The sequence below is a fragment of the Coregonus clupeaformis genome, chromosome 9 (assembly GCF_020615455.1).
Source record: "Coregonus clupeaformis isolate EN_2021a chromosome 9, ASM2061545v1, whole genome shotgun sequence".
NCBI lineage: Eukaryota > Metazoa > Chordata > Actinopteri > Salmoniformes > Salmonidae > Coregonus > Coregonus clupeaformis.
The window spans coordinates 53982890-53999921 of NC_059200.1; the positions used below are offsets into that span (position 1 = coordinate 53982890).

A 17032-nucleotide genomic window follows, 5' to 3' on the forward strand; every position below is an offset into this window, starting at 1 on the left:
GGGCTTGCAAGCCGAAGAACACCATCCCAACCGTGAAGCACGGGGGTGGCAGCATCATGCTGTGGGGGTGTTTTGCTGCAGGAGGGACTGGTGCAACATCTCAAGACATCAGTCAGGAAGTTAAAGCTTGGTCGCAAATGGGTCTTCCAAATGGACAATGACCCCAAGCATACTTCCAAAGTTGTGGCAAAATGGCTTAAGGACAACAAAGTCAAGGTATTGGAGTGGCATCACAAAGCCCTGACCTCAATCCTATAGAAAATGTGTGGGCAGAACTGAAAAAGCTTGTGCGAGTAAGGAGGCCTACAAACCTGACTCAGTTACACAAGCTCTGTCAGGAGGAATGGGCCAAAATTCACCCAACTTATTGTGGGAAGCTTGTGGAAGGCTACCCGAAACGTTTGACCCAAGTTAAACAATTTAAAGGCAATGCTACCAAATTTTAATTGAGTGTATGTAAACTTCTGACCCACTGGGAATGTGATGAAAGAAATAAAAGCTGAAATAAATCATTTTCTCTACTATTATTCTGACATTTCACATTCTTAAAATAAAGTGGTGATCCTAACTGATGTAAGACAGGGAATTTTTACTAGGATTAAATGTCAGTAATTGTGAAAAACTGAGTTTAAATGTATTTGGCTAAGGTGTATGTAAACTTCCGACTTCAACTGTACAAGTGTGTAACATGATCGTATGGTATAGGCCAGTGGTCACTAACCGGTCAATCGCCAAGCCATTCCTAGTCGATCACCAAACCTTTCTGTAAAAAAAACTATTTGTCATTATTTCACTTTCTCTGGTCTTAGGAGTAACAACATGGATTGGTGCGACATAAGTTTCGCCATCAGCTGGAAGACTGTGTCCCCTTTTCTCAGCGGAAGGAGGGAGAGAGGAGGGGCGGTGAGTTGGGTGAGAGGCAGCCTCACCGCTGCTCCCTCCCTCCCCTCAAACTGACCATCAGATGCAGGCCATCAGTCCAGTAAAACATTTTTGGATTATGCTCACTCAGCAGTGCCTCACAAGTAATACAACAAATTATCTATTACTGAGCGGTAGATCTCGGCTTGCATTTTACTCAGAAAGTGATCTTGACTCAGAAAAGGTTGGTGACCACTGGTATAGGCTATACAATAAAAAGAGATAGTGAAACCTGATTAAAAGCTAAAGGCCTGAATAGGGATATTATTTCTAGACGTTTCCTCTAAACCAATACTATGTCAGGGTGTGGTGATGTCGATGGCGGAGTAGTAGTTGTCATTATCTTTTTATTTTTTACTTCCTATTTCTTTGTTAAAGGACCAAGTTCCGCTGTGGGTCTCTAATTTGGGCCTAGTAAACGTGGATAGGGAAAGCAGCTGCCAGGCTCCGTAATGTAGTCTAGTGTGGCAGGGCTGGGCCTTGCCCTCAGACATGGCTCTAGACTAGAGATTCCTATGGGTTGTAGAATCCTATGGCGCCATAAGAATAACGCAACGTCTCAGGGCAAGGCCGGGCAGGGACAGGACAGGACAGACGTTCAAGCTTCCCCCTCGCTACTCAGACTGGTCCTACATTACAGTAGCAGCCTCTGTCCGTCTGTCGTATGGCACACACACAGCTCGAGCAAGGTATTTTAGGGGGCAGATATGGCCCTTCATATGGGTGTGTGCGTGTGTACAGTATGTGTTTCCAGCTGTGGCTGTGACTTCACACTGTCCTCTGTTTACAATAGCATCTCCCCCCTGTCTGTCTCTGTAAATACATAGTTCACATCCAGTTTACAATGTTCTCTCTGATTTAGCTTCTGTTATTGTTTTGTTTTGGGGACGACCCAGCAGCATCTGCATCTGAAGGCCAGACGTTATCTGTGTCCCCTATATAGTGCACTATTTTTGACCAGACCCCTATGGGCCCTGATCAAAAGTAGTGTACTAAATAGGAAATAGGGTGCCATTTTGGGACAGATCCGTTGTTTAGATTTGACTAACCCTGGTCTGGTGCAGACAGACTTCTTGGCTCACTAGTGTACAAGTCACTGTAATGATCAATGGTGTTGTTGTTTTAGTTACATTGCCAATGCTCTGATGTCCATAGTTGTATATCAATCAGTTGTTGCACGTGTACGGTGGTCATAAACTAGAGTCCCACCCATGCGTGAGGTGGTTGACTTTGGATGTTTTTCTCCCTCTCCCTTATTCTCATTCTTGTTCTCGCGCCGTCTCACTTTCTCCTCTCTCTCCCTCCCTCTCTCTGTCTCTCCTCCCTCTCTCCTTCCCTCTGACACGCTATAGCCGTGCGTGACTCATGACGTCAGTGCCCCTATCCCGCCTCAGGGTTTGTGGCAGCTGTTGATGTCACCCCTGGGTCTTTTTAATTTGGGGATTTTTGTTGGGGCCTGGGTGAGATCAGATCAGGGGGAGTCCCATGGTCCCATGACCTCATCCCAGGGAGCCCACAGCCACATGAAGGGACCAGCGGGTGGGGTGGGGGGTTGCCCGGGGCGGGGGGTGGCCCGGGGTAGGGCTGTGGTGGAGGAGAAAGTGGGTGCTGCTGGATGGCTGTGGGGTGGAGGAGAGAGTGACTGAGTAAATGAGTGCTGGGGTGGAAGAGAGAGTGGGTGCTGGCTGGGTCTGGCTGAGTGACTTATGGAGCAGTGTAATGATGGTAATGACTGTAATAAGGGCTGATCTATGGTTGTTCTCTAACACACTGACAGACAGCCATACATCTCTGCCCTTGTTGTTGATGTCACACCGAGTAATTTTCCTCTCGGAATGACAAACGCACTGGTCACCCATTTGCCTGGAAACCAAATGTTGAATTGGATTTAATTCTACGTCAAGCAGAAATGAGCATTTGAATCAGGAACATTTCCTTTCACGACCTCTAAAAGACAGAATGTTGAATAAAATTGTATTTTAACTTACTTTGGCGGTTGTCCGTGCGCTTGGTCCCTTTGCAGGTAGGAATGCCAGACAATATCCACAGGAAAGTATAATTACATCAACTTTTCAAAGCGCTGGTAGTGCGTTAAGATTTCTATCACCTGAAGTATGCACACAAGATGAAAATGCATGAACGCCACGCATGCAGACCTGCCGAGCTCATGCACATGTTTACATGGTCTGAGCATGCGTCAGGTGATAGAAATCTGAACGCACTACCAGCGCTTTGATGAGGTGATTTAATTATACTTTCCTGTGGCTATATTGTCTCGCATTCCTACCGTCAAAAGGACCAACAGCGGTAACAACCGGTACAACCAAGTATTTTTAAATGTCATTTTATTCAACATGCTGAATTCAATGCAATTCAACGTTGGGTTTCCATGCAAGTCACCCATGTGTAGTGTCGTGCTGGAGGAGGCATTGCCTATGTTCTTGGTTTCTCTCATGCATCTATACCCTGATTGATGTCATGGTGTGTAGTGTTGCGTAGTTGTGTTGCGTTGGAGGAAGGATGCGTTGTCTATCCGTGATGCCTAGTCTCTCCCGGCTTGGTTGTTGTGTGTCGTGTTGTGCGACCGACTCCAGCAGCTTGTGTCTCTAACTTGGCTGCTATCCCCTTGAGCTCTTAAATACAGCCTTTCAGCAGCTATCTATCCCCTCCCTATCAGAAGGGATCAAATGTTCCACCAGAGACGATCTACTATTTCCCTAGCTTTACATGAATGTGATGAGTGGATGAGCTAAACTGAACATCTCCCTCTCCCTCGCCGTATCCATGGAGTTGATTGTGTTACGAAGTTCGCTTCTATTTAACCAATAAGGGCTGGGGATGTGGTATATGTTGAATATACCATGGCTAAGCGGTGTTAGGCAGTAACATGAGGATTTGATCTTTTATTCTCTCAAATGTGACCGCGCGTTGTCTTTTTTATTTGATTTATTTGACAGTTAAAAATGATGTATGAAGCTGCTCCAGCCGGAGACAACAGTACATACAATTATAGAGGATAGAACGTAAGAAAAGCTTTATTTTCAATAGGGCGTTGGGCCACCACAAGCCGCCAGAACAGCTTCGATGCGCCTTGGCATAGCTTCTACAATCTGGAACTCTATTGGAGGGATGCGACACCATTCTTCCACAAGAAAATCTACCATTTGGTGTTTTGTTGATGGAAAATACTGTCTCAGGCGCCGCTCCAGAATCTCCCATAAGTGTTCAATTGGGTTGAGATCTGGTGACTGAGACACACACACACTTTAAACCCCCTATGCTCCTTTGAGACCCCTCTTTCAAAGTCACTGAGATCTCTTCTAGCCATGTTAGCCAAAATAATGGCCAACTGGTCATTTCTATACATGACCCTAAGCATGATGGGATGTTAATTGCTTAACTAACTCAGGAACCACACCTGTGTGGAAGCACTTGCTTTCAATATACTTTGTATCCCTCATTTACTAAAGTGTTTCCTTTATTTTGGTAGTTACCTGTATATATACCAGACCAGTCCGCGGTCCCAGCCACCATCACCAGTCATGCTGTGCCTGCTCTTATCGTCATGTGTCAAACCCCATTTTTCTGTGTGTGCACGCATGCGTTAAATGAGCCCCTGTCATGTTGAGGGAAAGTGCTGGGAGAAGAGAGAGAGGAGAGCTCTTCTAGTTGGATATTCTTTTCTCCATTGTCTTTCTGTAGTCTTTGATAAGCAGACTATTAGTCAAATCTGCGCCCACATGTCCAGGAAGTGCAATGCATACAGTATATCAACCGTACACCATCAGTATGGACAGCTAGCAGCAGATTCCGTACACACTCATGGAGCTGTATTTTGTGTTAAATGAGCAACCCTTATTATTTTAACCTTCTCTTGCTCTGTTGATATCTCCATGTACTCTGTTTTACAGATACATCAATAGGCCTATGCTACTGTATGTTTCACAGCAAAGCAAAGCTGACTGACATGATAGAATCACAGAGTTTGGCGCCACTATTGTGTTACCTATTGTAATGTGCAACCTGGTAAGATCACAGCCGATTTGGTTCCCCGTCTGTCCCTCTGGTTTGGTTAAATGTATGGTTTGGTTCTAAATCCTTGTTCGATCTCTCTCCTCTCCAGTCCCACCCTCTGTCCCTGTGCAACACCAGTGAAGATGAGCGGCAGGAGTCTGACTTCATCAGCATCGTCAAGCTGGAAAGCCCGGAGCGCAAGGTGTCTCAGTGTCTGTCCCTGCTCCAAAAGGTAAGACCGTTTTACACATGCATACTGTTGGAAGTGCTATGGGAGGTTTGAGTGGTGGCAATGAAACAGATGAGCAGTTGAATATGTATCTTGTCCAAGTGAAGGGCTTTCTTTGCCGGACCATAATGTATCTGTTAGGGCTGGGAATTGCCAGTGACCTCACAATATTATATTATCACGATACTTAGGTGCCGATACGATATGTATTGCGATTCTCACAACTTTATATGTATTGCGATTCGATACTGTGATTTTATTCCGATTTGATGTTACAAATATATTGCTCACTATATGTCTGCTACAGAGAGACGAGAGAGCATGAGAAATGCATTTTGATCAGTTATGGAAATAAAAGTGTTGAACACGTTGGCTCACTATTTCAAATGAAGATGGAGAACAAGCTATAGGATAGAAAATCCCAGATTTGTGGCGCAGGTACTGCCGTCAAAAAAATATATACTCCAAAATCGCGATATATCACTGTATAGATTTTTTTCCCCCATCACTATCTGTCCTACCCCAAGATTCCTCTGGGCTCTGTAACCTACTGTAACAGTGTGTCATAGGCAGTTGTCCTTGTTAAAGATGACCCTACCCATTTGAATGGAGGACAGCCAGAGCGCTAACACTTTCCCCTGCCCTTTTTTTCTGGCACACTGTCCACTCTTAGATCCATGGTGCTTTAAGGATCCAGACTTGAGTTAGTAGAATGTAGAATGTTGGCAGGCATTGAATGTGATTGTGAGGATGTTATGTTGCCATGGCTGTGATCTCTCAGTGTAAAGGGATGTGATGTGGTGGGGGGGGTATTGGTGGTGGGTGGATGTGGATGTGGCCCCGTGCTTTCTGGCGCTTGATGTAAGTCACTGAGGCCACAGCTGTCACTGGTCGTACCCAGGACCCAGGACCCTGGGCCAGGGTAGTAAGACCAGGTTGCTGAGCCAGGACACCTGCTGCTCCATGTCTCTCTAGGACAGATACAGATACGGCCATAGACACAGAGAACGCTAACTACCCATGTTGCTGTTGTTATTACATGTGTAGGATTGCATCCAGAATGAAGGAAGTTAGCTGTAGTTAGTACAATGACAAAAAAAAGTATATGGTATCTACTAGCATTCTAGCAGTTACCATAGACTTCTGCGCTAACGCTAGTTAGCAACTTCCTTCAAACTGCACGCAGAGACATACAAATGGTATCCACAAGTTCATCTGACTCTGGGGAAGTACATAACGGGTTTCATTGCCAAAATACTGAAGTATCCCTTTAAGTATCAAATATAGTAACAGGGTTGACCGTAACAGGGTTGACGATTTCATTTTAAATAAGCCATAAATCCCCTTTTGACAGGGGGAATGGAACCGTGTTGAGTGTAACATGGAGGGGCAATTGAATGCAAGCTTCACAAATAAAATGACATTCTTAAACCATTTCTAGCCTGTCTATCTATGGGTAACAGGGTTGATGTGTTATGCTCAACCCGCTCAGTTTTCCACCACAAATCACCAGAAAATTGCCAAAAACAGTAGAACCAGCTCACCTGCTTTTACACTATGATTTGACTATTAGATGTTCAAAATATTTTAAAAGGAATAGTTTCACCATATTAAACGACAGTTCAATTCACGTAAAAGGGTTGACGTTAAAATGAGGGACAGGTATTTTTTTTACTTTAAAGGGATACTTTGGGATGTTGACAATGAGGCCCTTTATCTACTTCCTCAGTCAGATGAACTTCTGGATACCATTTGTATGTCTTTGCGTGCAGTTTGAAGGACGTTTCTAACTAATGCTAGCGCAATGACTGGAAGTTTATGGGTATCTGCTAGCATGCTAGCAGATACCCATAGACTTTCAGTCATTGCGCTAAAGCTAGTTAGCATTGGCTCACGAAACTACCTCTACAAACTGGACGCAGAGACATAAAAATGGTATCCACAAGTTCATCTGACTCTGGGGAAGTAGGTAAAGTATCCCTTTAAAATGAATCACTAATCACATAAAATAAATAATAATCTTCAGAAATTACTTTGTCAAAGCAACAAAGTAACTAGGGCTTTACAATGATTATGAGAACTAAGAGAACTTTTGAGGTTAAGTCGGTTAAAATCTTCTGAGAAGTCACAGAGTGCCAAGAGGAACATGTCAAAATGCTGAATCTTGGCACTTTAGCAAGTGTTTATTCATATTAAAAAATCAGATTTATTGAGTTTTTGTTGTTGTTGTTCTGAACTATCTATCTATCAATAACATTTCATTTAGATTGTAAGAAAACCTCTTAATGTAAACAAACTGATCAGACTACACAGGCAGATGTTGGCTTAACATACAGGAATACAAGTATGTAGGGTTGCACAATTCTGGTAACTTTCTCAAAATTGACAGGTTTCTCAGAAATCCTGGTTAGAAGATTCTTTGAATCAGGAGGGAATAAGTGGAAAATCCAACCAGGATTTCTGGACAACCAGGGAATTTAGGGAAAGTTAGCAGAATTGTGCAACCCTACATACTTGTATTCCTGTTTCTTTAGCCAACATCTGCCTGTGTAGTCGGATCAGTTTGTTTACATGAAGATGTTTTCTTACAATCTAAATGAAATGTTATAGATAGATAATATACATAAGCCTGCTTGTTGACCATGTTTAGCCCACATTTGTGTAGTCTATCCTCCCAGCAGCCATAGCCCATGTTCCAGTCAGATGTCATTTGTTTACAGTGTAGCCTCGCTATAGCAGCCTGGCAGGCAGGCAGATCTACAGATACATAGACAGGACGTCGGTCGGCCACAGAGCCAGGCTTCATGTTGCACCCACCACCACCACACACCGCTCAGAATAGACCTTTAAGCAAACAAAGTGATGCAGCTAAAAACCTTGGGGGATAAGGTTTCATTGTAGTCCTTTTTAATTTTTTGGTTTTTCTAGAGGGTTCCTATCCCTGGCAACAGACACTGTGCACTCTGGGGATGTGCTAGATTCCTGATTTGTGGCGACTTTTCGCTCAAATGACCTCTAAACTTTTTTTTCTTCAGTCGCTTGGATTTCACAATTCATTTTGAACAGAGCTTTTGAAGGCCAGTGCTGAACTGAGAGGATGTCAAACGTTTCATTACAATCAGGCTTTATCTCTTAAGGATGGGGCTCTGCTGTAGTAAACATCTCTTCCTTTTAAGAAAGAGATACTTTACTTCAAACCACAGAGGGAAATAGCTATTTTGCTGTGTTGCTGGACTGGCTGCCCCTGTCTTTTTCTGTTATGTATCCAGAATATAGGAGGTACGGAAGCCTACAGTAGGACTGTGGGGCATGAGTTAGGTGTCCCATCAATCGCCATCTCCTGGAACTGCACACCCATAGTTAAAGACCATCTATGCCGGTGTTGCTGACACAGATTCATATCCCTGTTAGCCTCAAATGCAGCTTTCTCTCCATTTGCATTTGGAAACCGTTCTCTTCATGCAAATGTCTGGTTCAGGATTTCTCCACAGCTTTTCACCACATCAACTGACCGTTGACCTGCTTTTTTACCCAGCATGAACTGCTTTGCAAGGACCCACCTGCTCAGTCTCGTACTGGGGGGGGTTTGGGTGAACAAACTCAATATATTTTTAAATGACTAAAACCAAATCGAAACTGTGTAGAAATGATAATGGACCTACATTCATATAGTTTCTTGACTCTCCGGCTCGCTTGACTCTGTAGCTCAGCTGGTAGAGCACGGCGCTTGTAACGCCAAGGTAGTGGGTTCGATCCCCGGGACCACCCATACACAAAAAATGAATGCACGCATGACTGTAAGTCGCTTTGGATAAAAGCGTCTGCTAAATGGCATATTATGATTATTATTATTATTATTATAATCGCTAGACAGTCAGGCAGCATCGAAAATTCCAAATACGATGGATAGAGGATTATTTTTTGCATATTTTCACGGCATGGAAAAAAATATAAAACAATGTCAATGTTGAAGACCGAATGCAGCCCCCGCTGTGTTTTATGAAGTAACCACCAGGAATAAGAGAAGCAACGTTCTTCTGTGAAAACCGAAGAGCTCAAAGCTGTGTAGAATTATAGAGCCTTCACGTCTGGGCTTGTTGTCTCTCTCCCATAGAATGTGTTTCTTTATTGATTACTCCTCTTTGACAAAGGCCTTTTGGCCCGATTGTACAGTAATCCTGTATCCTTTAACTGGTGCTTTAAAAAGCAGAGTGAAGTGTTTGCGTGTCTGAATGTGTGTCTTTGCGTGCATGTACATTTGTGTGTGTGTGTGTGCCAATGCTATTAGTGACAGGAAGTGTTAGAAAACCGGAGAAATCTGCAGGGGGAGGGAGGAACAAATCAGGAACTATTTGTTTATGTCTCTCCTCTGATCACACGCACCCACGCACACGCGCGCGCACGCACAGAGGGTGACACTGACCCCAGGCTGTTCCTGCCTGCCTACCTGGTGGTTTCTGAGCGGGGGCTGGAGTGTAAACGCGTGGCCTGCTTTGCTTCTTGGCCTGTTTTCATTCAGTAGCAAATAAGTTAAATGTTTATATCTCAGGGGAGAAGAATCAAGAGCAGAAAGCTGGAGAACATCTGGAAAAGGGGCCGATCTGAGACTTTGAGGGTTTAACTGCAAAAGGTCTGTATTTTGTGGCTGTCTGAATCAGTTCCATTAGTCTGGATCTGTAAGTGACAATAAAATAATATTCAGTACTCAGCTCAAAAGTGTTGAGTCTGAGACTACCCAAATTTGATTATATCAGGACGTACTGTGTAGCTTAATGCTGTCTGTCTTCAGTCTCTGTCTCCCTGGACCCAGAGATGTGTTCCCCACAGTGAGTGGACCCACACTGGTAGCCCTCCTCATTCTCCATCCCAGTCCCTTTTCAGGGGCCTCCAGGCCAGAGCAGCACCTGGCCTCCCTCGCAGCTCTCCCCCAGATTCCTGTCTCTCTGTCCCTCCGATCCATCGGATGTGCCGGGGCCCCTGCAGCTCTGGGCAGAATCCTTTTACGCACCTTCAGTTCCTTTGAAGCATTGAAAAACTAAGAAAATAGAACAACATTTTTGACCACGGAGATCTGTAACTTGTTTGAGAGCTTTTCATACAAATTAGCTTTTCATATTATATGAATAGATGGAAACCACGTGTCAGCCTTTTTGCTATCTGTTTTTCACTTTTTCTGTCTTTGAAAGTGAGGGGTCAAGGTAAAGAGTGGACCCTCTTCTCCTCCTTTCCTCTCCCTGGAATTTCTACCGATATATCAAACTGGGGGGCAATTCTTTGAGGCAGACTAATATAGTTTATGGTTCGTTCATCTACTATACTCTAATAAGCCTACTAGTCGGTCTGATAGTGACTGGATAGTGAATCACTAAACACTGACTGACAACCCCCCTTAATGCCCCCTCCCTGATTTTACCTGGAGCTGTTTGATATGAGAGACTGTTTTTCTTGGACTGTTCAAGCCGTTAGTTTTCACCCTAGGCAATGCATGCCATCACCATCATTCTCTGTCTGTGGCAACCGCAACATTCATATATAACCTCCTTTCTGTCTCTGTGGCTTTCCTTCAGGTGTCTATTCTGCTCTCCCAATACGTGTGCGTGTGTGTGTGTGCGCGTGTTAGGGCGGTAAACCGTAAAAAAACGATATACTGGTATTCATTCACGGATTGGTTTGGATTTTTACTTTACCTTTTATAGCGGTTTGATTTGTTACATGAAATAATTCAGTAATGACTCAGAAATATTATGGCAATCATCAGTTTTTATCGCCAGTAAGAAACTGCTAACAGCTGAGAACTGCTAGCTAGCTAACTTGCTAGCACAACTAAAACTACTAAGCACAACAAGTCAACCACTTTTGGAGGGCAAGCTTACCAAATAGAGTACCCTGGAAATTGTCCGAAAGTAAGAACTGCAATTAAAGCCGAAAATGCACAGTCAAAGAGGAAGAAAATTATTCTGTCAAGGAAAATAGAGTCATACTAAGACAAAAGAAATGTGGCACAGTTTAAACGATATCAACCCAGCTAGCACATAACGTTCTGAGAACAATATGTTTCTTAGAGCTTGGTGAGAGCGTGGTTATCCTATGGTTATTTTGCATACAACTTTCCCACAATGTTCTGGGAATGGTGCAGGATACCCAGCTAGAACATAACGTTCTGAGAACCATATGTTTCTTAGGTGGGAATTTCAGTAATTCAGCATAACATTTTCTGCAGGTTTCCTCATGCTTCTATTTAAAGTCATGTTCTCAGAATATTAAGAAAACTTTCCATTAAAAACCCAAGAAAACATAAGTAACATTCAAAGAACGTTCTAAGAATGTTATTTAAAAACATATACACTGAACAAAAATATAAACGTAACATGTAAAGTGTTGGTCACATGTTTCATGAGCTGAAATAAAAGATCCCAGAAATGTTCCATATGCACAAAAAGCTTATTTCTCAAAAATGTGTTTACATCCCTCTTGGTAAGCATTTCTCCTTTGCCAAGATAATCCATCAAGAAGCTGATTAAACAGCATGATCTTTACACAGGTGCACCTTGTGCTGGGGACAATAAAAGGCCACTCTAAAATGTGCAGTTTTGTCACACAACACAATGCCACAGATGTCTTAAGTTTTGAGGGAGTGTGCAGTTGGCATGCTGACTGCAGCAATGTCCACCAGAGCTGTTGCCAAATAATTGAATGTTAATTTCTCTACCATAAGCCGCCTCCAGCGTGCAATTGGCATGCTGACTGCAGAAATGTCCACCAGAGCTGTTGCCAGAGAATTGAATGTTAATTTCTCAACAATCAACAGCCTGATCAACTCTATGCGAAGGAGATCGCGCTGCATGAGGCAAATGGTGATCCACGCCATTACCTTTTTTTTAAGGTGTCTGTGACCAACAGATGCATATCTGTATTCCCAGTCATGTGAAATCCATAGATTAGGGTCTAATTTATTTATTTCAATTGACTGATTTCCTTATATAAACGGGTACTGAAATTGTTGCATTTGCGTTTCTATTTTTGTTTACATTTATATTTTACATTTTAGTCATTTAGCAGACGCTCTTATCCTTTGTTCAGTTTACATTCTGTTCTCAGCGTCAATAAAACTCTCTCTATACTCTATCTTGTTAAGTGTGTTCAGGTGTGTTGGCCACGCCCACTAATTAGCCACACCGGATCTTAAAGGGAAATTTAAAAAAAAATCAACTTCATATTGATCTCCAGCACCACCCCAACATCAACATACACTACATGATCAAAAGTATGTGGACACCTGCTTGTCAAACATCTCATTCCAAAATCATGGGCATTAATATGGAGTTGGTCCCCCTTTGCTGCTATAACAGCCTCCACTCTTCTGGGAAGGCTTTCTACTAGATGTTGGAACATTGCTGCGGGGGCTTCCATTCAGCCACAAGAGCATTAGTGAGGTCGGGCACTGATGTTGGGTGATTAGGCCTGGCTCGCAGTCGGCGTTCCAATTCATCCCAAAGGTGTTCAATGGGGTTGAAGTCAGGGCTCTGTGCAGGCCAGTCAAGTTCTTTTGCACCGATCTCAACAAACCATTTCTTTATGGACCTCGCTTTGTGCACGGGGGCATTGTCATGCTGAAACAGGAAAGGGCCTTCCCCAAACTGTTGCCACAAAGTTGGAAGCACAGATTCGTCTAGAATGTCATAGTATGCTGTAGCGTTAAGATTTCCCTTCACTGGAACTAAGGGGCCTTGCCCGAACGATGAAAAACACCCCCAGACCCCTCATCCACCAAACTTTACAGTTGGCACTATGCGTTGGGGCAGGTAGCGTTCTCCTGGCATCCACCAAACCCAGATTCGTCCGTCGGACTGCCAGATGGTGAACGCGTTTCCACTGCTCCAGAGCTCTAGCTGGGTAGAAATTGGATTAACTGACTTGTTATAAAGGTGGCATCCTATGGTGGTTCCACTTTGAAAGTCACTGAGCTCTTCAGTAAAGCCATTCTACTGCCATTGCTTGTCTATGGAGATTGCATGGCTGTGTGCGCGATTTTGTAGATCTGTCAGCAACGAGTGTGGCTGAAATAGCCGAATCCACTAATTTGAAGGGGTGTTCACATACTTTTGTATATATAGTGTATGTGAAAATTGCACGTTTCTATGTTTTGTAGTAAAAAGATAGAGGAAGATAAGTGTTTCCAATGACATCATCAACCAATTGGTAGGCAATTGGTAGGCAATTAGTAGGCAATCTTCACATATGTTGATGTTGGGGTGGTGCTTGAGATGATGAATATAAAGTTGCACATTTTAGAAATGTCCTTTTAAAAGAGTGCTTGTTTCCTTTGAAATAGGGTCTGTTTGAATAGACTGAAATGAACAGCTTTGTATGTGTAAAAAAAACATTGCATGCTAGTTCCATCCTGCTGGCATAGTGGACTAATTCCATGTATAGAGAACAGAAGATTATAGGTTTGAATCTCACTGATGCTGTGTCACCATAGAAAATATGTGTTTGCATTATTAATACCTAAGCAAATTAATTTCCATGTGTTCTATCTGTGCTTGGAGTTCAAAACAGTTTACCCAAACTAAGCTAGCAGTGTTATTAAAAGTCTTATTGAAATATGTTCTCAGAATGTTATTTGATGACCTTCAAATAACCTATAATTTCAGTTCTCAGAACGTTAATAAAACCTCCCAGAAAAACTTTGAGGGAACCATAGTAAAACGTTTTCAGAACCTCCCTGCAACCTAAACATTACCGTTCCCAGAGCAGGCTAAACTTTCACTTCTGTTCTCAGAACGTTTAAAAAACGTTCAGTTTTACCGATCAGGAAACATATGGCTTTGTTCCCAGAACCAATGGCAAACCAAATACTTATGTTCCCACAATTTCCATGGAACCAAATGTGCTGGCTGGGAAATTAGTGCAGGAAATGAAGAAATTCATTAAAATACTGGAAGTGAATGATGGAATTGAACAAATAACTATGCAAATGGGTACCATTGGTCGAGTTCCAGAGTTAGAGGTTACAAAAGAGGATGTTGATTCCTATGCAATGTTCTACAAATAGGACTAGTTCACTGTCAGTTTTGTCCTCCTGTTATTTTTGGTTGAAGATTGCTTTATACTGTTCAACCAATCAGAATGGAGAAAGACCACTTAGAATTCATAGGGTCATACACTACCCATAAAGCATATTAAGAACTTTTATTATTTAGAAACGTCAAATACCGTCATACCATCAAAAATGAGAAAAATATTGTGATATGATATGAAGGAGTAGGCTACACTTAACCTGACCCCAGCCTGCATAGTTGGCCTTCCCCCTATCACTTCCTTCCGTTCTAAAGTGAACTACGTTTTAGACACTGCGTATCATCCAAGCTGGAGCCTCACACTGTCAGAAGGGAGCAGACCCCTGCATCCAGCCCAATGTGCAACCCATCCACCCTGCTCCTTGAATGCTTTTTCCATTTCTAATTTTTATATTTGACCTTTTCTGGCAGGACACTTTGATCATTAGCTCATATATCTATAACATTTTACACTGAGCATCAGTTCTACTCCGAAGGCGTTCATTCACTTAGCCTGGTGAAACGCGTTTACTTTGGCGCTCAGGCTATTTTAACCAAGCTATCATTCATTCACTAGGTGACTCTGTTTGTCTTTGAAGCAGGCAGCATTGTAGTCTGTGTCATCAGCCACAGTGGAGGTATGGAGGTATTTTCCCGATCCAGACAGTGCCCTCCGTCTGTCCTGGTCCTCCCATAACGTTTACGGGCTGATATGAGGGACGCGCGGGCCACGCTCACAGGGATTTTGATAAAGGAAAACAATGGGAACCTTTGTAGGGGCCTCCCCTCCCTCCCCTTCACCACCAGCTTACACACCGTTTTTCCGTTACAACACACACGCACACACACACACACACCGCACACACACACCACCATACACACAAACCGCACACAGCACACACACACACACACAAGCGCACACAGCGCACACAGCACACACACCAGCAGTCTCCTCCAGAGCAAGCTCTCTGACTCCGCAGTGCCAGAAATAAAAAGTATTTAAACAATGTGGAGGTAGGAACAAAGTAGAGTTAGTCTAGGCCCCGAGGCGTGGCCTTCGGTGTTGTGACTGAGGTCAGTCTCTCGCTCTCTTTCTCCAGTGGTGGTTCTGTCTCCTTCTTTTCTGTCAGGGCTGACCTCCACTCTGACCTCTAACCTCCACACTCTGACAGGCACTATTCAATGGAAAGGTTAAACTTCACTACAATACTATGATCTTCAGTTTCACTGCTGCAGTTGGAATACACTTCACTTCTCTACAATTTCAGATTTTTGCAGTGTACAAAATTTGAACGAGGAATGGACTAGCTAAATTTGATGTTGTCGATGTACCATACATTGCTGAAGCTGTGCCTAGGTTTAAATCAGGGTAGTTGTACTTTGTGGCACCCACTTACTTATTGCACAGTCTCGTCCTAGTTGTCCACCTACCTACTGTAGCCCCTATGTCATTTTTCCTACAGCAAAACCGTCTGGCATCTCTTGTTTTGATGCTCTCCACTGAATGTTTTGGGACTGAGCTTTCGAGCCACAAACAGAGTTTCAGTCTGAGATCTGTGATGACCATAGAATAACCAATGTGCGTGATGGGGCGATCGAGAATAGATTGAGAATAGATGACATCAGCGATACAGAAAGAGGGGCTCTTCTACTCTGACAAATAGACGGCAGTCCTGAGTTCAAATACTATTTCAAATATTTCAAATCCTTGAGCATTTGCTTTAGCCTGCCTGGAGTGCCACATGTGCACGGCCTCCACTTTTGGGGCTATTTGGGGCCCATTGCAACAGCAAGCTTAATCAAGCACAGTTTGAAACGATTCAAAATAGTATTCAAACCTATGTCTGACAGACACATAGACAGCATTTCAGTCAGAGCGCTAGGCTAGCTCCTTGTTGTCACTGAGAAGAAGGAGCCAGTTGTCGTAGGCGAACTGTGAAGCATCTGCTGTGTTTGAAGTCCAAGGCCAGGCGTGCCGGGCGATAAGTCTTCTGTTGTCGCCACGGAGACTGGAGAGTGCATTCCCGTGGGAACGGGCCAACGGATACTACTAGAAGGGGGACAGAGCGGCGGTGGGTGATGTCACTGAGGCCCTACTACTAGCCTAGATTATATAAATAACATACATTTAGGCTCTACTACATGGACAGTACAGTACTCTTAGTCACTGATTCTAGATTTGAACGGTCAGTTTTTTGTGTATTTCATATTCACACATTATGCAAACTGCAAAAGTCTCTATAAGAATGTCTTCTGCACTGTAAATATGAATTCTGCACCATATAATAAAAAAATATTTGTAATGAAATACAGAGATCCTCTGTGGCTCACCCAGAGGCTAGAGAGTAAACCTGCTTTAATCTCTGGGTCCCAATAGCTCGTTAGCCTCCATTGATCTGTTGGATCTACTTTGTCCTCAGCTCTCAGGCTGCATCAAGTGGTGAATAAACACATAGCACACAGCCAGTCAGCCAAACCCAGCTCCATGAAAATAAAGAAGCAAAGTTCTCTCTCTCTCTGCCTGACCTCTAATTTCTTTCTTTAATTAAACATTTTCAAAAACAGTGTTGGTGTTGTTCTTGCTTTTTTTTTTTTTTATTCATTATTTTTTTTATTCATTTATTCATATTTGTATTCATTCCCTCCCCCTCATAGATGGGATACATCCTGGGATAATAGAAATGAGTAGTGATTGTTTCACATTGAAGAGGAGGCTTCGACTTGTCACTTCATACTGTATGTGTATTTGCCTGGCAGCAAACGGCTCATTGAGGTTTTTGCTGTTGTGTGGATGTGAAATGCTAGGAGA

General features: G+C 43.2%; 1 protein-coding gene across 2 annotated transcripts in view; it reads left to right on the forward strand.

Moving 5' to 3' along the window:
- Positions 1 to 17032, forward strand: part of LOC121574097 (E3 ubiquitin-protein ligase RNF43-like) — a 168839-nt gene that overhangs the window by 100037 nt on the left and 51770 nt on the right. For both annotated transcript variants that reach the window (XM_041886695.2, XM_041886696.2), the window contains exon 2: positions 5045 to 5167. In XM_041886695.2, coding sequence (XP_041742629.2) covers positions 5045 to 5167 — 123 coding nt within the window. The remainder of the gene's footprint in view (positions 1 to 5044; positions 5168 to 17032) is intronic.